The following is a 23,580-nucleotide window of genomic DNA, read 5'->3' as shown; positions in this document are numbered from 1 at the left end:
TATTTCATATTGGCATGTAAAAAAAGCTTTATTGGCTTAATATTCTTGTTAATGTTTGATCATTTATGTTAGGCAGACTGGTGCAGGCACTGTAGGATCCCTTCAGTTTATAAATAAAGCAGGTTTTCAACCCACAAAGTTTAGAGAAAGAATGTTGGTAGCAATCGTAATTTGGCATAATATCCTAAAATGATTTAAATGAAACGACAAAGAGTAAATTTTTTCATTATTAATTACAATTGCATACTTAATTACATAATTTATTGCAAAAAAATTGCAACTCAAAAGACTGAAACAGTATTTCATGTAAAAAGCATTCCAATAATCTGTTCACAATTTTCATTTTTAGTGAATACACACACACACAGAGATACATAAATATTGTATATTCATACATGCATGCGTGAGACTTTGGACCACAAAACATATCATAAGGGTAAATTTTTTTAAAACAGATTTTGAAAGCTAAATAGGATTTACTTAGTATGTATTACTGATGTATGGTTTGCATAGTTTGCTACAACCATTTAAAAAATAATCTGTCTACAATAAATTCTCATTTAAATTCTTTTCACTTTATGGGAACATTTTTTTTGTACCTGTGAGGAAACAACATTTTTTTTGTTTGTGTGAGGTGTAAGTTGAGAGTTAGTGTAAATATAATTTATACAGTACAAAACTGTCACTATTATCATGATGCCACTATTATAATAGGAAAACCTGTGTGTGTGTGTGTGTGTGTGTGTGTGTGTAATAGCCTTTAGTCCATATATATGTACACTATAGCATATTGCTCACTATTTAATGGAAAAAAATGGTTGTATTTCTGATAAAAGCAGAACATGTTCCAAGCTTGAGCTTGTGGTACTGGTGACTAGGTAAAGACTGGATGAATGCCTCAGTATGAGTCTTGATCTGCGTCACCTGCATCAGTTTCTATGGCTGTCTACCGCACAAGTCTGTGCCTGTTTATTAACACTCCACCTGTGTCATTCACACCAATCACTAATCCTGCACTCACGCCCCCAGCCACCGTCTGCTGTGAAACCCTATCTTCAGTTGTCTGTATACCTTCTGTTCAATCAGACCCATTGTGGGTTAGTCATTACATCCTCAACCGCTATGTCTTTTGTTTCTGTCTGCAGCACCATCTCAGTCCTTTAAGGGTAAATTGAAAGATTAATCAGATTTACGGCTAACAAAACCACCAAAATAATTCGTTTAATAAAAAAATGGTATCTGTTATATCAATTTTGGTCCAGCAAAACTTTAATTTGGAAAATATCTAATAATCGGTTTCAATACTTCAGGGTCAATTTTGTGTGAGCTAATACATTTGTTGAGTGACTAAAATTCAGATTTCATCAGATATCACCATTCAACGAGTCACTTTACAGATTAATACAGAATTAATACTTTTCATTATTTGAACATTTGCATTATCAAAAGGTGCTGTTTTAAAAAAAATAATAATAAAAGCAACTTCACATTTATACAAAGATATTTTCAAACGGCCTTCAAAAATGAAAAGAAACCTTTACAATTTGATCTTACGATGGATTGTGGCAGTCAACCGATAATATATCAAACTGTTCATAACAAAGTAGTTCTTAATAAGATCAGTCCCGGTTGTAGTAGTTGAAGTACAGTGAAAAAAACACCTATGAAAATAAAATATGTACCTGACTGGTATTAACAATTAAGCTACGAATGGAAAAAAAATCCAAAGACACAAATATTTACATTCATCCAGGTTTAGCTGGATATCAAGATAAGAAAAAATATGAACCGAGCAGGCCTGACTCACACAAGCCATTCATAACAAAACGAAAACGAAAAATCTTTGGCCTTTTGTACAACAGAAACGTCTGCTGAGAATAAATACATTAAATGTATATACACTACTGTATGCATGAGAGGTGACCTGTGATGTGAAAATGGGACAATTTTAATATAAAAACTAAACTCAAGTAAACCGTCTTCCACACGGCATTTTGTAACACAATCTCAATCGAGCTCAGGTGTTTCCTTTCACGTTTTGATGGAACGGTAACATTAAGAAAAGTTCAGTGTGTGCAAAAGTAAGCATTAAAGGCCTTAGAAAGCGAGTCTTTGGTTTGGTTTCGAAATCAGATTAGCATTTAGCTACGAGTAGCTCTCATTTTCATTCCAAGAAGTCATCCATTGTTTCTTCTCGGCAGGATCCATTTTCTCTTTCCCTGGCTCTTTCCCCCTCTCTTCCCTCTTTATCCGCACAGCGCTATAACTGGGGACTCTGTCGTCATACTTGGAACGTTTGAAAAATCCACACTGTTCGGAAAAAAACGCAATTAGCGCAAGATAATGCTAACAATACAAGAAAATGTGCAAAAAACAAAGACTAGGTGATGTGTGCAGCATGCCTCGCATGAAGAAAGAATGAAACGTTCAATGTTTTAAAGAAGATATAAGCAAGAGTCTGGCTGTAGAAAGAAACGTACGCTCTGAAAGCGACAGAGATGCTCCGGTAAACATCCCAAGCAGGCCGGAGAAATGCGCAAGTTCCCAAATTAAGCCACATCTAAAGACTTAAAAGAGCTTTAGAAATTCAGACATTCAGTCATACCCAGTCGCAAGCCCCTGAAGCCGAGTCGATGCAAACAAGTATAAACCCTTTTCCAAAAACTTCACACATGATTAGTTTGCATTCCTCATAGCATTCCCCTTATGTCTGAGCAATGGAAGCCGAGGAAACGTCCACTGTTTCCCCACATCTAGGCACTGACAGGCAGAACGTGCTTCAGGCTAAAGTGGGTTAGCATTAGCTAACTCTTCATGCTAGCTCCGAGCACGCAGGTCAGCTGGATCTGTGAGATCTTTTACCCTAAGAGAGAGGTTCTCGTTCTCTGTTTCTCTGTTTACGCATCTGAAGTCAGCCTCTCTTTTTCAGGTTCTTTGCCGCTTTTGCCGAAAAAACCACACTAAAAGGGTAAAGGTTTGTTTTAAATACTTAAATGTCATGCGAATGGTACAAAATGTTGAAAATCTGTATCACAGATCGTCAGTGTTCGATACAACAGTAGGGTTAGGTTATCCTAAATGTTTAGTCACATCATCTTACCTTATAAAGCAAGAAGACCAAAAGGCCCAGCAAGAGGAGTCCAAGTAAAATGGCCACCAGTATGACCCACCAGGGCATACCGCCGTACTGCGCTACTTTGTGCTCCGGAAACACGGTAACACGTGCCTGTAACAGGACAAATGATGCATTTATCACCTCAAGATGAGTTTTCAGACCTGCATATTACAGAAAAGGCAAACTGATCAAAACATGGAAGGAGAGGTATATATGAAAAATGTCCTCACCAGTGCTGGTTCATTGTTCAGCTGTATATTTGTGGCGGAGGTCTTGAAATCAAGCGATGCTTTGACAATAATATCAATGTAGTTCAGTTTTTTATAGTCCTGTAAAAAAGGTTTATTGATAGTTTAATGGCATTATTATGTTCGTGATACAGAAAAGAAAAGATATTTATTAAGGAATGAGAAGGATCTAGCGTGTTACGTTTCCGCCAAATAATTAGAAAAATGTTTAATCTGTATCGATGTTGGCTTTATATGTTGTCAAGGAAAATGCAGTGCCAGTGTACCCATCATGATATACCAAAAATATGATTAAAAAGTCCTCTTGAATTCAAATGAGTGGATGAGTGAATTTCATGAATTGTTCATTCTATGACAAAATCTTTACGTTTGGTTGGAAAGCATTTTTTAAGAAGCAATAATTTCTTATTAATAATAAATTGAACAGATAGCCATTCGCCACGCTCACCTCCAGGAAGGTAGAGTTCCAAAGGTAAGCCCTCAGGCTGATGACGGCATTGCTGTCCATTCCCGTTAGGGGACATCTGAATGTTACACACTCCGTCCCTTCCTCGCATGACTAAAAACACAAGAAGAAGACAGGACGCTTACTATCAGCTCAAGGACAGACATTCAAAAATACAACTTTTAAAATGCTTTTAAAAGGGTCTGAATACTTCTGTCAGTGTGACGTTTATGTTCTTTTTTAAATATTTCCTAAGTAATAACTCATATTTTGGGGTATTTAGTGTAGAGTGCTGTAAACCAATTAGTCTGTTAGTCTTAAATGCATTGTATTCTTTTTATTGATTCTATAATTGTTTAGCATTTCTTTACCAAAACTGTGTATTTCCTCTTGTCAGTGAGCAGAGAAGCCGTTCCTTCTTTTGCAGGTGTTTCTCCAATTTCCCGTTTAGTTCGTGTCACTGAAGGCTCCTAGGTGAGACCGAACAAACGATCAGTCCGTTTCAAAATGGATGCGGTGTTTTAATGACAAAACTGTTGACTGTTAGAACTACCTTCAAGCCGAGTTTGTTGACCTCATCTTGATTTGAGCAGCTGAAGCTGTCTAAACCGGATGGGGTCATCCTCATGAGGTACAGCAGCCACTTGCCTTGAGAGTTATGCTTCGGCCATTGGATAATTATAGAAGCCGTGCCGAATGACTTAAGGGGTTTGCCCAAATTTGTAACCTGTAAAGCAATTAACAATAATAACAATAAAATGTGTATGCAAATACAAAAATAGGTTTTAAACAAACCAAAGAAGCTATCGTAAATATACAACATGTATGCTTTATATGTTATATAATGTATAATAGTCACCCTGAATTCATAATCAATTGGACTGCCGACATCAGTTGTCAGCTTCATCGCACTCTCTCCTTTAACTGCTCCACTGAAGTAGATCTGAGACGGCTTGGCGATGCTGGAGATGATACATGATAGCACATGCAGATACAAATAAAGGACACTAACTTTATAATCATAAGAAAATGAGACATGATAACCTACCCTGAGAGAGACAATAGCAGCTGGATCTTAACAATGGCTTTGGCTTTGACTGCTTGTAACTGCTTTTGATCACTTGTCCTGCAATTAGCAAGGAGAAAAATGCAAACATGAATCTATGGAAAATGCTAGTTGTGATATTGTGCCCTTTGACTAGAGTTATGGGTTACGCCGCCACTCACGTTTTGACTTTAAGGTCAATTTCAACCTCAGTGGTATCCAAAGAAATTCCTCCCGTGCTCAAAATGATGTAGAAAGTTGTCTGAAAAAAAGTTGATTTATTTATTATTTTTATCATGAGAAAATTGAAAAATAGAGCTTTTATAATATAGTGACATAACTGCAAATGAAAAACGAACATAATTAAAATATTCACCTCGGCATCTTTTTTGAAAGGATTTCCGAGTTCACAGTCGGCTTGTGAGCCATTCTGATTGGCTAGACAGGTGACCGGTTTTTCCTGTAAAGATTTAGGAGCCCTTAAAAACGAATTCTTAATACAAAACAAAAATAACCAAGATTAATAAGATGGTCATGAGTTAGACATCCAGCAGCTGAACTCACGCCAGATTTAGTGCGAACAGCAGAATACGAGAGGGATTTGGAGAACGAGGAAGACAGCTGCGCTTCATAAGCGTCTTCACCCCGGTTCACCACCTTGATCTCCAAGGCAATGTCCTTCTGATCACTAAGAGACAGGATGGGAACTCCATTTTCCCTGTGAGGAAAAAAATAAATTCTTCTTCTTCATGACACTTTATTTTGCCATTTGTTGAAGATCGTTTGCTCATTTATTTGAACACAACTGATGGCACTTCAAAAAAGATGTGGGGGATGCTTTTGGAAATTCAGACATGTTAAAAGCGTGATAATAAAGAAATAAAAACTCACTCGGGTAATGGATGAAAGACGTCTCTGTTTGGTTCCCTGGTGTGGAATTTATACTGTAGTTGCAGGTCACTCTGACAGACATGATCAGCACCACATCCTTCCTTGATAAACTGAACCTGCAAGCCGGTATGAATCAGAATAATATTTAAAACTGAATGAGATCCGTAGACTTGTTTAGTACTGGTTTATTTCACTTCTTTAAATATAAAGATAAAGCTGAGCAGTTTTTTGCTAAACCATTATAAAACTGTGCATTAAAGGGCAACAACCAAAAAAAAAAATTACATTAAATATAAATCAACAATCAACATATTATGGATTTATTATCATATATTAACCATATGTTCATAATAACCAGAAAAATTTCTTGAGCAGGAAATGAGCATATTAGAATGATTTCTGAAGGATCATGATCATGTCCTGATTTTGCTTAGTTTGATGTGTTCCTGAGTCAGCGTGTCTTCTTGAACTACATTTGAATCCATAAATATAGCCTTGACTCTACACCTAAACCTAACCTCAGCCGTGAGTAATGCCTAAAATCAGATTTAATGATAGATGAATAATACTGATGTACAAGCGCCATACACTGATTGTAAGCCTAAAGTTCACAAAAACCATAAACTGGTTCTTCAAATCTGATTGGTTAATCACAATGTTGTTCCAGGATCCTAGGAACACGTCATTTGTGTTTTCTTTCAAAAACATTAAAACTTCTTACCAACCCCAAACATGTGGGTGACGGTGTATATCGTATATAATAAATAATCTCGCGTTAGATAACCAAAAGTGTAAAGATGAAGAAGCTGCTGGTACCTTGGTACGGTGGTGGCGTCTTGGTTAGAGTCCAGAATGGGAAGCAGGTTAGGGAGAGAGCTCTGTCTCTTCCTGCGTGTGGATGGATTCTGGATCTCCACAGAGACTTCAATCGGGATACCTCTCAGTTTGTCTCTTAGGGTTTCCTTTGGACATCACGTACTTGCATTATTAAAAGACATTGACATTTTACATTGTTTACAGCATAATGCTAGTCCATCGCTAAAGCGTCAAATGCGTCCTTAATCCAGCACTAGATGGCAGTACTTCCTTTTGTACTGCATCAAAGCAAAGTCATTCCTTACATTTATTAGGGGAAAAAAAGACCTAATATAGAAAAAGGAAAACTAGAGGACCATGCCGAGGGGGCTTTAATGCTATTGATTTTTACAACAAGTGTTTAAAATCAACTGGGTCAAACAGTGTATGCTCAGAGGAAACGCTCCCTGTTTTTTAATAATTTACCAATTAAATTAGCCCATTTTCACAAGCAAGCACTGGATTCCTGTAAACTGGCTTTTAAGCATAATTTTTCACCTCACGAATGTGGAATAATCAATATATTCTATATAAAAACAGGAAAAGAATATCATTTGTATTTAAAAATTTATAGACAAGAATGAGGCTTGAATGGGAATTCAGAAAAGAAAACAGTACTGATTATATTCATATAGAATTTTTGAGAATAATTAATGGCATTTACCCTAAACTTCTAGAGCTTATTAAATCATCTTTACAGTACTCATATTTAAAGGAAGACATTCCCAGTTTAATGATAGGCGGTATTGATTTATTAGATAAAAAAATGCTATAATATTCATATCAGAAGAACTCTCTATTATTGCCCCTAAAGCAATGTCTTCATGGAAACGGATCTATCCTTCTTTATCTTTAAGTTATCTTCCATCTAAAAATCCTTCACAATTTTTAAATATTCACCCAGAATGCTCTTTTTGTGGATCTGAAAGTGAATCAGTGCCTCATTTGTTCTTTAGACGTCCCTTTAGACGGTGCCACTTTTGACTGAGATTTCATATTTGATCCTGACATCCTTTAATAAGCTCATTGATATTACAGAAGAAAAGGTGCTGTGTCTGTTCTGCTCTTCTAAGTAATGCTGGTAAAGTCCTGCGCTTGCTTGGAAAAGGTCAGATTCATGAGCGTAAAGTTACAGCTTCTAAACCAGATTTTACAATATTTTGCTTTTACTTAAAATTTTCCCTATGTAAATTTAAAAAAGCAGCTAAAATATACCAGACATGAAATAAGATTATTAAATCATCTGTGAACAGAGATACAATGTTTAGATGAGGCTTCCTACCCCCAACCTGAGTCAAAATGAAAAGTTAACATTTCACTATTGTTTACGATCATCATTTAGTTTTTGTTATTGTATTTTATTTATTTATTTACTTTGTTAATTATGTATTTCATGTTTAACGTATTACTCTAAATCCCTTGTAACAGTCTACTTGTTCTTAATCAGTTCAAATTTAACAGTATGTGTTAAAAATACAAATGTTAATTCATAAAAAAAGCCATTCTTTACTCCCCCCGTTGATTTATCGTCTCAATTCCCCTCAACTGAAAGTTTTTCCTTTAGCAGCATGTCGCTCAGTACTTGTACTTGTCCCCTGTGCAGTACCTGCAGTTTGAGGCCTTTGTTAATGCAGCTTTCTGTCCCCTGACCCTTGAGATCTACGATTCCCGTGCTTTCGTACTCATTGGTTGTGCGCGGGTTGAAGATGACTCTAGAAGGAAGGTTAAGTTTCTGTCTTTCAGATTCAACCTTGATAGTGTATTTCACCTCTAAAGAAGGAAAAAAGACATGGTCAAACGAAGCGATAAGATTCTTATTTAGAGATGAATCATTATTTCCGAGTGGTCATTTACCTGTGAAGGTAAACTAGAAACATGTACTTACTCAGAGTAGGATTGTAGGTTTGGGGTTTGACTGAAAATTTGAAGCAGGCTCTCACGTCAAGGCTAGAAAATGCAATAAAACTTTGCTTTTAGATGGGGATTACTGGCTGTTGCCGGTATTGCTATTGCTATTTCTTCTGATTATAGTTTTCTCACCATATAGTGTCTCCACAGTTTTTCTGAGTGAGGTCTAGCTCCTTCGGAGTGGTGGTGACGGTCTTTTCGATGCTGATAACTGACCGTGCCCTACCGTGTGAGACCCATGATTAATGCATTTAATCATTTTTAATAATGAGAATGATAATTAAATGAGGCATTAAATGTGTTTTTAATAAAAAAAGATCCCGATGTGATCATACCTGTACACAAGCACTGAATCGGAGAGAGATCCGATAGCCAGATCGGGGTAATTATTCCTGTCCAAATCCATGTTCCCAGCAAGAGAGTATCCAAAGAGTTTCACGTTGTGATCTTTTCCTCCAAGAACCTGACATTTTTTCATTTATTATTAAAAACATAAATAGCGAATACTAAAGGAAAATAAAGAAAGGTGGCTATACCTGGGTTTTTTTAAGGCCTTCGGGTGAACCGTGGAAGATATATACATTTCCAGCTCCGTTACTGTCATACGGGGCACCAACGGCAACATCTTAAAAAAACAGCATTGCATTAAGTTACACATCACATCACATTATTGTGGTTATCGCTATTAACATAGCAATGTTTTAATGTTAATTGATGTATATTACAGCATCCGTTCCTCTCTTGAATATGTTTCCGGATGCTTTACATCAGCTGCATTTATAGAAGAGACTATATACTAAGCACATACCATGATAACCGTCCAGGTTCACGTCTCCCATGTTTTCCACAGCCAGACCAAACATGGAATAAGCAGCTCCCTCAATTCTCTTGGGTGTGATCTTGTCCCAAGCCCCTTCGTTGTTGAGATAAACATAGATGGCCCCACCGATATCACCGTCCTTAATAAAGTACTGAGGTGCTCCGACTACGATGTCCTGCCACCTGTTGAAATAATCAGAGACGAATAATTATACACCTAGTCTTACTATTATTAAACAAAACTACTACTAAAAAATATATGACAAAACTGTACATACATATACACACACACATATATATATATATATATATATATATATAAATATATATATACAAATATATATATAAAATTTGATGCATAAAATAAAACAAAATTTGATGAATAAAAAAAAATAAATCAAATAAAATAAACCTTATATAAAAAATCTAAACAAAAATTTGATGTATTTTCTAAAAAAGTTATTTTAAGTTTCAAATGACTAAAACTGCACCAATAATTAATGCTAAATATATATTTTAAAAATAACAATAAAATATCAAAACCATGTAATAAATTAAATAAAGTATATAAATACTACTAAAGTAATACTGATTTACAACAAAAAAAAACACACGTGCAAAAAAAGCTTAATGATTTTACAAATAATAATATAATATAACATATAACTTTGTTTAAGTGAATCTTACCCATCTCCATTAATGTCAAGAACTGCAAGATCATAACCAAAGGAAGAGGCAAGTCCGGCACCCTCCAGGATGTATTCGGCTGTTAACAAGGATGGTAGAGTGTCGTCCTTCTTTAACAGCACAACTGCTCCACTGTGATTGGCTCTTGGAGCCCCAGCAACTATAGTCAACTGACCTCTCTTGGTCAGCATTTTTCCAGAGTCCAACGAGAAACCTGTGATTATTAAAGATTAAAGTTAACCAAAAGAATACTGAAATTCTTCTAGAGCTGATGGAATATGCGATGATAAAACCCATGAACAACCTCCACATCAACATGCGTGATTCCGACCGACTCAGACATTCACAGTATATCTTAGTTTTGCTCATGCGATGTGGATGTCAACAGAAAGACAGCTTCAAAACAATGACGTAGCAACACCGTTCATTCACACGTTCACAAAAAGGACACGATGTATAGGATGAACGCAAATAGCTGATCAAGATGGCATCCAGGAAATCCCACAAACCTAAATAGCTATTGGAGGCCACATCATAACCGTTCTCCTCGGCCACCTGAAGGGGAGGTGACTGATACACAAACTGATCAGGATGGCTACTGGATATGCTAGTCAAGAACAGCACACCTACATTAAGCACAAACAAGATTTGCACCAAATAAGGACGACCGACCGACCAAAACGGACTAGAACCAAAAGGCTATTCCTCGCATCCTGAAATGTTTATACATCCTCCTAATCACGCCTGACGGAGCAGGGGTCGAGTGATGTGGGTGAGGAATGGAATGACGTGTGATGATGGACTCGCCTAAATAACTGTTAGCGGGGACGGGCACCAGGTCTGGATCAAGTCGGCTCTCGTCTCCAACTTCATACGGGCCGTCATCGAAGATGTTCTCCTCCCACAGAGAGCTGTTCTTCTGCTCCATCCGCACCACTCCTGACATCCACCCAGCGGAGGGGCGAGTGAACGAGGAAAGGAAAAGGGTGAAGGGTTGAGGATGGACAAAGTGAATGAGTGAAGAGACGTTTAAAAAGAGGGGGATAAAAAACAATATGTCAGATGAGCTACAAATGAATGTCGTGAAGGTGCAAAAATTGAGTGATGTGGGGGAGCGTGAGTCTTGGGTTTAACAGTGGCTATAGCTTGAGCTTTTTATAACGACTGGGTTTTCACTTAATATTACATATTATAGATTTACCTACACTTCGATAACAAATATACAAGCACTCCAGTCCAACTTGTCTTCCAATACCTTTCCAGTTGTAAGCGCCCGGTGCTCCAAACACCAGGTAGTGAAAGTCCTTTGTGAATGTGGCAGAGAGACCCTGCTGGCATGATCCAAAGCGCTCGTGTCCTCTGTTTCTCCCGTAGCAGAATATCCAGTCCCCGCCATCTTCATCCATGGAATTATTAATCGTTAGGTCCTCACTCAGTACGTAGCAACGACCCGTCACGTCACGCAGCTCCTGAACTGAGCCCACAAATAAACGTCGCTGGTAGCGATGAGCGCAGACCTGAAGAGAGCAAATAAATAGCAGAAAACTGATAAATAAAAAACTTCCTTGCACTGTTAGAAATATTCAGCTACACATATGCCACAAAAGAAAACGTTTGGGGTTTGTAAGACTTTTTTTTTGCAACTCTTTTCTTTACCATTGATTTGATCAAAATAGAGTGAAAATATTGTGAAACATTATTACAGTCTAAAAAAACATAATACAGTTGTGGTGTATTTTCAAATGCATTTGAGTTTATTATAAATATATCTCTAAATTTCAGATGAACAGTATTTATTTGAAATAAAAAAGCTTCTTATTTTTACATTTAGATTACCTTGGGTGTCATCTTCAGCAAATCTCAAAATGAATATCCATTTTTATACTGTACATTGTATTTAAGAACTAAATCTAATGCTCTAATTCCCATTTACAAAATATAGAATTTTAATAGCAGTGCATCCATAACACACACTCACACAGACACACACACACACACTTATACAGACACACACTCACACAGACACACACACACACACACACACACTTTCTCTCACCAGTATCTTTCCTCCAGGTCCCTGGCTCTGTACAGTAACTCCCATCCACTGGTTTTGCTTATTTTCAGATGCCAGGTTTTCTACACGCACAATAAAAATGCTCGTTTAACACATGCAGTAACTTATAATGTGTTTTACTTTCATTTGTTTTGATTACCTTCATTGTCAAATATCACTCGCTGGCATGACTGGGCGGGAGAGTTTATGTCACAGTTGTACATGCCTCCTGTAATTGTTGACTTCTGCCCGGGCAATGCTTTAGCTTTTGGTGCACCAACAAGCAACCTGAAAACCAAGAGAAATAAATTCATGGATTTGCAATATATCATATTACAAATATGCAATGTGCTTTGACTCCTCCCCTCTAATGCCAAATCAGCTCCAAATAACAAGAAAAGCATAATATAAGCATCATTTTTTTCAGTGAGAAAATGCTTTTTTTGAGAAACACAGTCAACGATGTAGTCAGAATGGTGGTCATAATAGTCCTAATGAATTGCAAATCTGTTTACACTGATTCAGTTGCACACGCAACAAACCACTTGTGAATGTTCTGAGCAATATTATAGACTCTAAAATGGTACGTTTGTTACAAAGTGTTACAAAGTAATTGGCTCAAGCATCTCAGGCGTTTAATTATTATCTTCTATTACTCCGCACACAGGTCTTTAGAAGGATCTTCAGTGGAAACAATGCAGATTCAACAGCACACTCAGAAAATGAGCCATTGTCTGGATACACTATGTGTGGAAAGTCTTCTGTACACTCTTTCTATTCTTTCTACTGAAAAACTCCCCATTGAATACCTTTTCTCTTCTGAATAAAAGAAATTTAGTCCACCGAAAACTCAGAATATTCACCACCAAAGCCTGTATCTCTGGTTTCACTTCATTTAAGCGAGTGAAAGCCTCTTTTCTCTTCTTTGGATTGACTGGTTCAGCGATAACATTCATCCCAACACTTCACAGATTTTAGCTACACAAGCTCTCTTTGTGGGCTTAGACAAAAGAAGAGACCGAAGAAGAGACTACATTTCCCACAACCCCCTCACAAAAAGTTCAAGGAAGAGTAAAATCATTTAGAAATCTCCTTGATTTTTACGTAGTACGTTACAGTAGTATCTCGAAGACACAACAATGAACCTTTTAGGTGCCGCCCTAAAGGTATAATTTTAGGGCAGAATTTTTTTGCAGAAGGTTTTAAAAAGGGTGAGGCATTTAGGGGTGGGAATTCCCTTCATTGCATGCTTTGATCAACTGATATTTCCAACAATCACTGCTAATTCCTTCTGTTAGTGAACAACCATATAGACCAAGATCTGTCTGGATCACAAAAAAAAGAGAATAGCTTTAGAGTCACATTTTCCAACAGACAGAGACAGCACTGTTTTTCTGAAAGGGCAACACAAACTTTTTTTGTGCTGGGCAAAAATAGCCACTGAATACCTGCTATTCATTGCAATCTTGAGAGCATACAGATTGCTAAATCTGACAAAAATGTTCACGATTACATTAAATTTAATGCAAAGCGCAAAAATCATTACATTACACATTAGATATCCTACAACATAACAAAGATTGTTCTAGCGTACATTAACTTAATCCATAAAGACTCAGACAAGACGGCTTCATTTTATTAAAAGCTTTGTTATTGGACCAACATCCCTTATGCTAATCAACCTACACATCTCAGGAAATTGCAATAACCTGGATAACAATCAGCTCCTGAACAGCAACACGCCATTCTGACAAGCCCCATAATTGATTTGTGGGTAATGCAATGTGTCTCCACTAATCATTCCCCAGAGAGATGTAATGAATAGCGCAACAAAGATATGCCACACTGCCGCTATTGAGATGATTTTGCTCTGTTACAGTTATATCTACAGGACTAACAAGCCCAAAGAGATCTTAAAAAATAATTTAAAAAAAATACAAATGAATCTCCACAGAGCAACAGAAGTTTTCAGAAAGTGAGAGGGATTAAGTGATAGAAGGAAAGAAAAGAGAGAGGTGGAAGTGGGGAGGGGAGAACAAAGAGGACAAGAACTCTATTTACTAGGAGCTTTTTCAGAGAGAGTCCTGAGGCCAGAGTCTGACTGGCATTCAATTATGCACAGAGTGATGCAGATACAGAGATATACGTCTCATCTGTTAAAAATGTCAGGCTCTCAACATACTTAGAAAGAGACGAATGAGCCATTACTCATTCTAGAGAGTGAATGGTCTTCTGAGAGTAAAGCAGAAACCGCAGGCCTGGCAAATAGAAGAACATTACTCTGATCTTGTAAAGTATTGTTTTACTCTTGCAGCCACACATCAAATGTTTGACTAAACTGATTATTTAAACTGCTGATTGTAATTCGTTCTTTCAGCTACTTTTAATGCAAAAGTTAAAGGCAGGCGTATCTGCTTTACAGATATCAATGCACAATAACCAACACAAGAAGTCTCGACATGAAAGTGTAAGAGTGTTTGGCACTGGTGTCAATAAAATGATTCTGGCTAGCTAAATATTAAGGTGTATTTGACCTGTGCTATGTCAGAATTACTGTAATTACGTGCTTCCAGCTTGTCCTTTCATGTCTTGGTCAAATGCAAAATTATAATCAGAATTTAGTAAAAGCTCCTATTTGATTGTGACATTATGTAAAAACAACCAAACTTGTTGCTAACAGTAGCAACCGCTGCTGTGCCACTTTATAATTGCCGGTTGTGCTTTCTTCGGTTTTACAAGAGAATGTGAATTACCAACAAAGCCACATTTGGATTCATTTTTGCATTCATGATTCTTTCTGTAGAAACCACTATTTCTGAAACTTAAGAGTAGAATCATCTTGTAGCTACAATATTTCCAATGTGGCATGAGCACTGTGTCTTTAATTCCTCAACTCTTAACCCACACTTGTTTACTCACTGATATGGCTAAAAGCATGTCATTATTTGAAAAGCAGTAAATCGTGGTTATATTATACTAGGCCAATTTTATAAACGCGCTCTCACAATTTTGCATGGAATGCTAAGCGTTGATGTTTTGCGGAATCTACAGAGGAGGCCATTGCAATGGTGCAAGAGCAGGGCTGCCGAGGAGGTTTGGAGTGTCATGGTTCACATTACGATCTGACAGCAGCTGAATTACTGCTCCAGATGTGCCTCAAACATTTCAAAGACTCCAGGCTAGAAGATACAGACTGCAAACTGATATAACCTGACCCACTGTGCACAACAACGGTGCTGTTGGAAAACTAGATTTTCTAACTCCCTTTAGGCAATGATACGTTCACGACTAGCTGCAGGTCTAGGGGTCAGTATTTGCAAAATATGTGTTAAGAGTCAAGTTCAAGTTCAACATCCACAGGGCCTAGCTTTGATCTTTTCGGTGGTTTGATATTTCTCTGTGGCTTAATAAGCTACATTTCCTTGGAGAGCCTTACAGTGTCTGGGATGTTAGGGATACAGGACACTGAAGGCTACAGTGCACATGCATGAAGTAAAAAAAAGCATGCTTCAAGGTGTAAGGTGACCATAAGGTGACCTCCCAGACATGTCCGGGCCAGGATTTCTATATTACTTAAAATATCTATGTTTTTATATCTTTTATTTTTATTTTGCCTTGGTTCCTGTCAGTGTCTTGGTTCCCTTGCCCAATTGTATCTCTGCCCTGTGTATGGGTCTTGTTCTCACTTGTTTTTTGGTTAATTGTTTGGTTCTCAGTTCTGTCTGTTCATTGGTTGTTTCTGTCTTGTGACCCTCTTAGTTTTTGTGTAAGATCTGTTATTGTGAACCTAGTCTTCGTCATGTATTATAGTTCTTGAATGTCGTGAAGTGTTCTCCGCTGTTTGTTTGTGTTCCTGTTCAGGCTTTAGTTTCCTTTCGAGTCAAGTCTAGTTCTGTTCCGGAATTTTGTATGTATTCTTGTTTCGTTCTCTAAATAAATCTGCACTTGGGTTCATTTAAGCCTGCTTCCAACGGTAATTCATGACAGAATACACAACCATGCCATCATGTACCCAGCAGATTGTCTGCTTCGCCTCCAGCAAGGCGTTTGCTCCATTGAGGATTTCTGTGAACTTCTGTGTTATCAGGTGAACTTTCAATCTTTTGAAAATCATTTTCCGTTATGGATTAAACAAGGACATGTCTGCTAAAATGCCATGTTACACCCCACACTGGTCTTTGGAACACTGTATTGACCTGCACTGGATCTGAGAGGATCTGATTTTACTGTGTTATTGTTGAGGAGGAAAGGATTATCAACCACTCCAGCACCTGCTCACGTTAGGTCTGCCCCGCTAAAATCGGCTCACAGTACACCTGCTGTTCCAGGACCTGTTCACAGCCTATCAGATAAGTTTCTGGATTTCTTATGATGATCACTGCACAACCCGATTAACTGCCAAACAATCCTGAATTGACTAATGCCATGCCTGATCCTCTGGCCAAGATGGTAGCCACGATAGGTTACGATAGGTGGGGGCTATGGGACCCGAGCTCCAGTGAATGCCGAGCTAGGGCCTAGACCGGGACCCACCTTTGAGGTCAGTGAGAGCTGCAGGCACCTGCACCTGCCCACGAGTCTGCTCTAGAACCTCTGGAGGTGTCTATGCCGTAGATGCTTTTACTTTTTGTATAAGATCTCCCATCGTGAACCTAGTCGTTGTCATGTATTTTAAGTCTTGAACTTTGTGAAGTTTTCTCCGCTGTTGGTTCTTGTTCCTGTTCAGGCTTTAGTTTCCTTTTGAGTCAAGTTTTAGCCATGTCAAGTCTAGTTCTGTTCCGGGATTTTGTATGTATTCTAGTTTGACTCTAAATAAATCTGCACTTGGGTTCATTTACGCCTGCTTTCATGACACAGATAGAGGAAGTGCTCGTAATACCAGCCTGTTCAAATAAGTAAATTAAATCTGTTCCTGAAGCAATCAAAGTATTTGACATGATTTTACAATGTTATTATGATCTTTTTGAAGCTTAAAGGTTTTGGAGGAATGGATTTTAGAATCGTTTCATTAAAAATATTGTAATTTTCAATATTTTTAATAGTTTCATACATCGACTGAGCAAACTACAGTAGGTCAATAATACCTAAACGGCCGATCCAATAGAAAGTAACAGATCAATGAGACCAATACCTGCTTGCTCTTACTGACGTACAAATTCATCCCAATCTTTTTGCCTACTCCTGCACAGGAAGCTAAGAGAATCACAGGAAGGAAGCAGTAGCCCATTTCCATGCCGACTGGACTCACTGCACTCTGGGATATAGTCCAACATATTATTGTATATATTGAATCTGCTACATTGTTCCACCACATGTTAAAGTCAAATCAGATTAAAGTTTGATTATTATCATTCAAGCACGTGTTGAGGAACACTAGATTTGCTAAATTAGACCTTCAAAATATGTCACACGGCAAAGTTAATTGTGAAAGTTGGAAGACACAGATACCCCTGCCCCCACAGACACTCAGATCCTGTTTGCACCAGGACATGCATCTCAAATATGTCTCCTGTGACCACTTGTGATCAGATTTCAAAAGGAGGCTCTCAGATTTCAAGAATACAATGATTTTGTGACTACATCACTCACCATGTCAGAGTGTTACTGCAGGTGAATAAAAAGTAAAATATATATATATATATATATATATATATAATAATAAGACAAGCACTCATATTTTTAGGCTGAATGCTCACTGTTATTTTTTAGGTGTGTATCTGAATTACATGAACTCAGGTCACTGAAGCCTTCAGCATGTATATGTATGGGCTTGTCAGAACGTTTCAATTGGATGTTTATTTACTTTAAATGTTTAAAACCCTTGGCACATTGACAGGTGACTAGGCTGTGTTTCATAATGCATTTTACTATTGAATAAACTTGTGGATACCATTTTGTTTAACTAAATCTTTTAAACCAAAAACAAAAGAAAGTGCTGCAATGTACTTGTGAAATAACGCCCATTATGAAAGCACCACCAGCCCAGACTGCTTCAGAGAAGTACTGGCAAGTCAAAACCAATCAATTACTGGTGCCAAGATGAAGGCTCAGGTTCAAGAGAGCTTAGCTTAAAATTACTTTCTGCCAAGTTCTGCCTCCTGAGGTAAAATCTGGGCACACTTGCTGAATAGTGTTTCCCACTATTCCTACAGGTTCTCTGCTACAATAGGATCATTTCACAAAGAGTAACAAAGAATAAATGAGCCTCCAGGGTACCTATGTTTTTCCTAAGTTATGTTGACCACAATTAATGTTTATAAAAATGTAAGTGATTTTTTTTTTTTTAAATCAGGTCCTGTACCACACTTAACTCTGTCTCTGCATTTGTGTCCACTAACAAAGTAGCCATTGTCTGTTTGATAAGAGAATGTGTTTTCCGAGTCCCCTTTTATTAGCAACACTGTGCATTTTACTTGTGAGAATAAGAATAAAATCACTTTTCATGATTATGCTACTCATTTCCAAATTGTGTTTCACTGTCACGAGAAAAATATTAAGGTGCCAGACAAACACACACACTGCTTACATTACAAAATAACGGCTCCATCCTGCCAGCTCTGACAAGCCAAGGAATTCTACATCAATGCTACACTCCCCCCAACAACACACCCTGCCCTGCCTTGGCCTGCAGTAATGTGAATCACCTCCAAACACACACACACACACACACCTGTAGGGCATGTGTTACTGAGTAGAAGATTTGTTGTGTTCCAACAAAGCCAGCCAGTCTGCCAAGCCCAAGAGATACACACTGAGGATATGAGTCAGAGTGCACAAACACAAAAAATGTGACTTTCATACACTGGGTGTGGTTTGCAATATTTGAAATACATCGTAAATTCATACAAATAAGATGCTGCTATTTTAATTGCACAATTCAGAGGTTGCAAAATGCGGGTGACGTGAGGTTTGCTACTAAGCAACCGTTTGTCTTTCTCAAATTGTTATTCTGATAACCAAAAGTAGGCTGTGATGTTTGAATTTTACTGGACATAAAACCACAGCTATAATGAAAGGCTGTTCTCATAATCTTCTCGTTCCCTCTTTTTCCTGCTTTCCACAGTTTGGTCTTGCTTACTCATCAAACTTGGCATTGTGCTAATACAAGTATTGTTGGCTCTTGTATGATCAACAGCATGTGGTGTTCTACATGTGTTGCTTTGTATAAAAGAATGTGCTAAATAACTAAATGCAAATGCAAATCTAACACATCTAAACTCGACATGAGTCTCTTGTATAACTGGTAGACTCACTCTCTGCAGGACAAACATGAGGTCAGTCCTGGCGGTCTCTCTCCTGTGCTGCCAGGGTTGATGGCAGTAGTGAGGTTCAGGAATGAGTTACAGGCTTCAGCACACATTCTTTCACTTGCGTGTTAGGCTTGAAACTTACAACGCATGTCTGATGCTGCCAAGGCAACACGGGTGTGTTTTTTAGTGAACCACCAAGACAATATCAAATTGACATTACTGAGAATTCCATAAATGTGTTATAGAAACACTTTCTAAAGTTTGCAACTCTCAAATAGCCTTAGGTACTAAGGATCCCACGTACTAATCCTCAAAGTTCTTGAGGTCAAAGAGGTTTAAAATTAAAGGATGAAGGAGACCAGACATCTCCACAGAGAGGAAAGAGAAGGAGACCAGACATCTCTAATGAGCTCCATGAAGCTAAATATGCATGCAGAGCTTATTTCCAAGTAATGAGCACAGTAATGGGTGGATAACGTTATGCCCTGAAATGACATCAACCTCAGAGTCCTAAATAAAAATGTTCCTAAAGCCATTATTTAGGCTTCACTCCCTTATACTGTTGCAAATCTGTATAACGTTATCTTTATATTAGCGTTGATTCTCAAAAGCACAGGTAACCAAAAAATGTCTTTAAAGTGATTCTGTTGGGCTATACTCCATGTAATACAGCTTTGAAATAAACTCAAAATAATTACATTACGTTGTTTGCTAATATTCTCGACCGCATGAAACAAATCGGTTCGAATCATTCAGACCCAAAACTGAATCAACCGATTCGTCTAAAACACCCGACTCATGTGAATCATTAATGGTTCACGAATCGGACATTGCTACTTCTCTCTTTTTTTACATAATGACTGTATTGCTTTGAATATAGTATATGATAGCATGTGCCGTGTGCTTTAAAATATTTTAGTGATGCAGCAGCTGCGTTTTTTTATTTTTATTTGGTATCTTCACACAACATTGTAATTGTATGGAAAAGTCATTTTTCTAAACCTCTCCATTTGTTTTCCCTCATAAAAGTATGTTTATGGGTTTAAAACGACACGAGGGTGAGTAGCTAGACTAGTTCTTAACAGGACTTGTTTGGCTCACATTATCTAATGCACTTGCTTGAAATGTCGTGCAGTGCACATGTCTCGAGGCTTAACGGTGTAATGTCAGGTGTGGATTTCCTAGGAGAATAGCATAAACACGTACGTTGACGTACACTGTCGAGAGAATCGTTGAAAAAGTAATCTACGACCAAACCGCCAAGATTACGTCTGCTGCAAATGTGGAATAAACTCAAGAAAACCCCGATACCTGGGCTCAGAAGAGGAGAAAATAAATGCTCACATTCTTTTATCAGCTGGTCTGAGTTGTCGGTGCATGGCAAGGGAGAAACCGAACAAGCTGTTGGCATCTCCCGTCTTCCTGATAACGTTGTCTGCGTCCAGGTTGAAGGCAGAGGTCAGCGTCCAGCCCAACAAGCTAAGAAGCGGTAGAGTTAAAGTCCTGTAAGATCCCATAGCGCTGTTAGGTTGAGTTCGCTTCAGAGATGAGACTGCAGCCCGCTTCTGCCGGGTCTGTGGATGTCTATAAGGGAGGAATCTGCGCTACGTCCCTCCTCCACCCGTCCCCACCCTCCGCCGTGCCCCTACCTGCTAATGCAGCTCCGGGATCCGTTTCTCCCCGTTATTCTGCATTCCTCTAGTTATTGTTGCCTATTTTAACGTAGTGTAGAGGAATTTTTTTTTTGAGTGATAAGTAAACCAGCTGGGTTGTGGATAAACATGTATTTAGAGAGCAGGTAGAAATAACCCTATACCTGCTATATCCATTTATAAATGTACAACCCTAAATTGTGCACGATTGTGTCAAATATTGTTACATAAGCCTATATTGTGCAAAAACATACCTTGCTATTTTTATTCAATAATTAGGTTTAATATCCATTATAGTGTAGGGCCTATACACTCATTTAACAGCTAAGATAAACATTGCTGCAAATCATTTGCGATTTTTTTTTTTTTATTTTATTTTTTACTTAGAGGCTTGCTGTCAGCTCATATGTGAACAGTGAAGCCCATTTCTAAACGGTTCGACTGCTTTTGCAACTCATGTTAAATCACTTCCCATTCTCCCAAATTAACAATCTCTGGTTTATTTGACCTTAGACCCCTTGAGTTTTAAGGCTAAATGCCTAGCATATACTGTCCCAAATCTGTTTTTAGACAATTGGGACATTGAGACAATATAAGCATTGTAACTAACCATATGAATAAAACTATGAGCTTGGTTAATGCTGCCACCGGGATTGGGGATTTGGGGATGTGGGGAAAGTACACAAAAAGGAGTGAAAGACAAATGTTAAATAGCCTAATAAACAAACGTGACATTTGAACTAGAGACAAATAGCTGGTCACCCACTGACCTGTTAATACCGTCACTGAATCGACATGAATACTGAATACTATCTAGCATATTATCAAAACAACGCTTCGTCAAAATGTCAACGCGATCCTGATATAAAATTTCAGAAATAGAACATCAGATGCATTCAAACAATTAGGTTTAACACGGTTAGGTAAATTGGACCAAACGAACACAGTCACATGGACTTTATTAAGAATGACCACTAAAAAGATCACGTTAGATGAACTTTAAACTCTGTGTACTCTTGCCTCACAAAAATGTTTGATACGATTTTCAGCTATAATAATAATAATGTCATTATTGACTTAAAAAGCACAGCCTGCACAAGTCAGGCCCTTCTGATTATTTTATAGCCTAGTAAATTATGCATCTGCAATGCATTAAGCTAGTGCATGGATGAAAAATACACAATATACACAGACACACACACACACACACACACACACACATATATATATATATATATATATATATATATATATATATATATATATATATATATATATATATATATATATATATATAGTTCCACAGAAGAATGCATACAGGTTCAGAATGACATAAAAATTTGTAAATGACATAAAATTAGGTTTTTCTTTTTTTTTTCTCCCACATGATAAACATCAGTAAGGTCCAGTAATTGTTTTGGACCTCACTGACTTTCATTATATGGACAAAAATAATTAAAACATACTTTCATACTTTAATTTTTGGGTGAATTACCTTTTTAAGCTTCAATGCTCTCTACTCTAAACTTAGCCACTCAGAAATATTTATCATTTTTTTAGCTGTGGAGAAAAGAGGAAAGAAATCTGTGCAAGGTCAAAACGTTAACAGAGAAAAGTCAGTTACCAGCACAATTTTTTTTTTTTTTTCTATTTGATGTTTATGTGCAGAAACGTTTGACATGTATTTAATACACACTTTGTTGGTGTGCATATAATATGCATTTTGACATACCTCACACCCCTAATCCCAAACAGAAAGTCCTGCCGTTGTGAATTCACGTGAACATAAATAACATGCATTTAGATGTTGCCGTGCCAGTCATTGTGCCTACCACTGAGAATCTCTAGGGTGAGACATTGCAAAAAACAAATGGGCGCACAAAAACTGATTCATTGACCTGGAATAGCCTTGCAGCCACACCCTTTGAAAGAGGACACAGCATCCCTCTGTTCCTTACCCAGGTGAGCTTTGCTGTTCTGATGTCAGTAGTGTTGAAATGCAATGCCTGAGGCGGGGAATGTTCAGAAACACTGGGCGTTCCTGGATCAAAGTCTGCAATCAGACCCCTCATCTCCTCTCCCAACACCTCCTTTACCTCCATACCTTTCTCCCTTTCTCTATCCTCCCACTTCCCCCAAACACAAGCACACCAATCACTTAGCATGCACTCCCTCTCACTCCCTTTTTTTCTCGGTTGCATTGGAGGTCGGTGTTTCCACACAGCAGCAGCAGCAATAGAGCAGAATTATCCCAGAGCCGTAAATCTCAGTCTGCTGCTCCAGTTCCATTCCTGTTGCTTTAAATCATATTAATGTCCCCTCTGTTCTGTACCTTTAGATTGTATTTGCTTTCTTTTGTATGCCGTTCTGGATTTGTCTGAAGGTTTTTAAACAGATTCACAGACAGGTTTAGAGACAGCCCTGGGACACCGCGGTCTGTCCAGAGAGAGTGGATTCTGTCAGCTGCTGTGTCTTTAGGGGTTGTTCTGGGGAGGCTAATGGAGAGATACGTTGACAGACTCAGGTTTTGTCATGTTTAAGGGTGTAAATGATGTCTTAAGTTGCTTGCACTGCCTTTTCTCTGTATGGTGAGAACTGAGTTTTAATTATTT

The 23,580-nt window shown here is 37.9% G+C and overlaps 1 protein-coding gene across 1 annotated transcript; it reads right to left on the bottom strand.

Annotated features, from left to right (window-relative positions):
- Positions 1 to 244: 244 nt before the first annotated feature.
- On the bottom strand, positions 245 to 20,893 carry itga6b (integrin, alpha 6b). The gene is made up of 25 exons (XM_043245975.1): positions 20,661 to 20,893; positions 12,227 to 12,354; positions 12,070 to 12,149; positions 11,269 to 11,530; positions 10,821 to 10,952; positions 10,014 to 10,227; positions 9,316 to 9,509; positions 9,044 to 9,132; positions 8,843 to 8,970; positions 8,640 to 8,729; positions 8,485 to 8,546; positions 8,206 to 8,369; positions 6,569 to 6,706; positions 5,745 to 5,860; positions 5,418 to 5,571; positions 5,230 to 5,313; positions 5,036 to 5,115; positions 4,857 to 4,934; positions 4,668 to 4,770; positions 4,362 to 4,535; positions 4,180 to 4,278; positions 3,812 to 3,922; positions 3,346 to 3,444; positions 3,101 to 3,226; positions 245 to 2,310 (listed from the first exon to the last, which is right to left on the bottom strand). The coding sequence occupies exons 1-25, from the start codon at positions 20,831 to 20,833 to the stop codon at positions 2,146 to 2,148; spliced, it is 3,243 nt and encodes a 1,080-aa protein (XP_043101910.1). The 5' UTR covers positions 20,834 to 20,893; the 3' UTR covers positions 245 to 2,145.
- Between the last annotated feature and the right edge of the window lie 2,687 nt (positions 20,894 to 23,580).

This window comes from Puntigrus tetrazona, chromosome 1, assembly GCF_018831695.1.
Source record: "Puntigrus tetrazona isolate hp1 chromosome 1, ASM1883169v1, whole genome shotgun sequence".
In the NCBI taxonomy this organism is placed as follows: Eukaryota; Metazoa; Chordata; class Actinopteri; order Cypriniformes; family Cyprinidae; genus Puntigrus; species Puntigrus tetrazona.
Note: the sequence above shows the minus strand (reverse complement) of the source record. Positions and strands in the feature narration are given on the sequence as shown.

Coding starts and splice junctions, on each gene's coding strand:
- itga6b (XM_043245975.1), bottom strand. CDS start 20,833: ATGGGATCTTACAGGACTTTAACTCTACCGCTTCTTAGCTTGTTGGGC. Junction 9,510..10,013: donor CTTGACATTAATGGAGATGG/GTAAGATTCACT, acceptor TTATTTCAACAG/GTGGCAGGACATCGTAGTCG. Junction 8,547..8,639: donor AACTGTGGAGACACTATATG/GTGAGAAAACTA, acceptor TGCATTTTCTAG/CCTTGACGTGAGAGCCTGCT.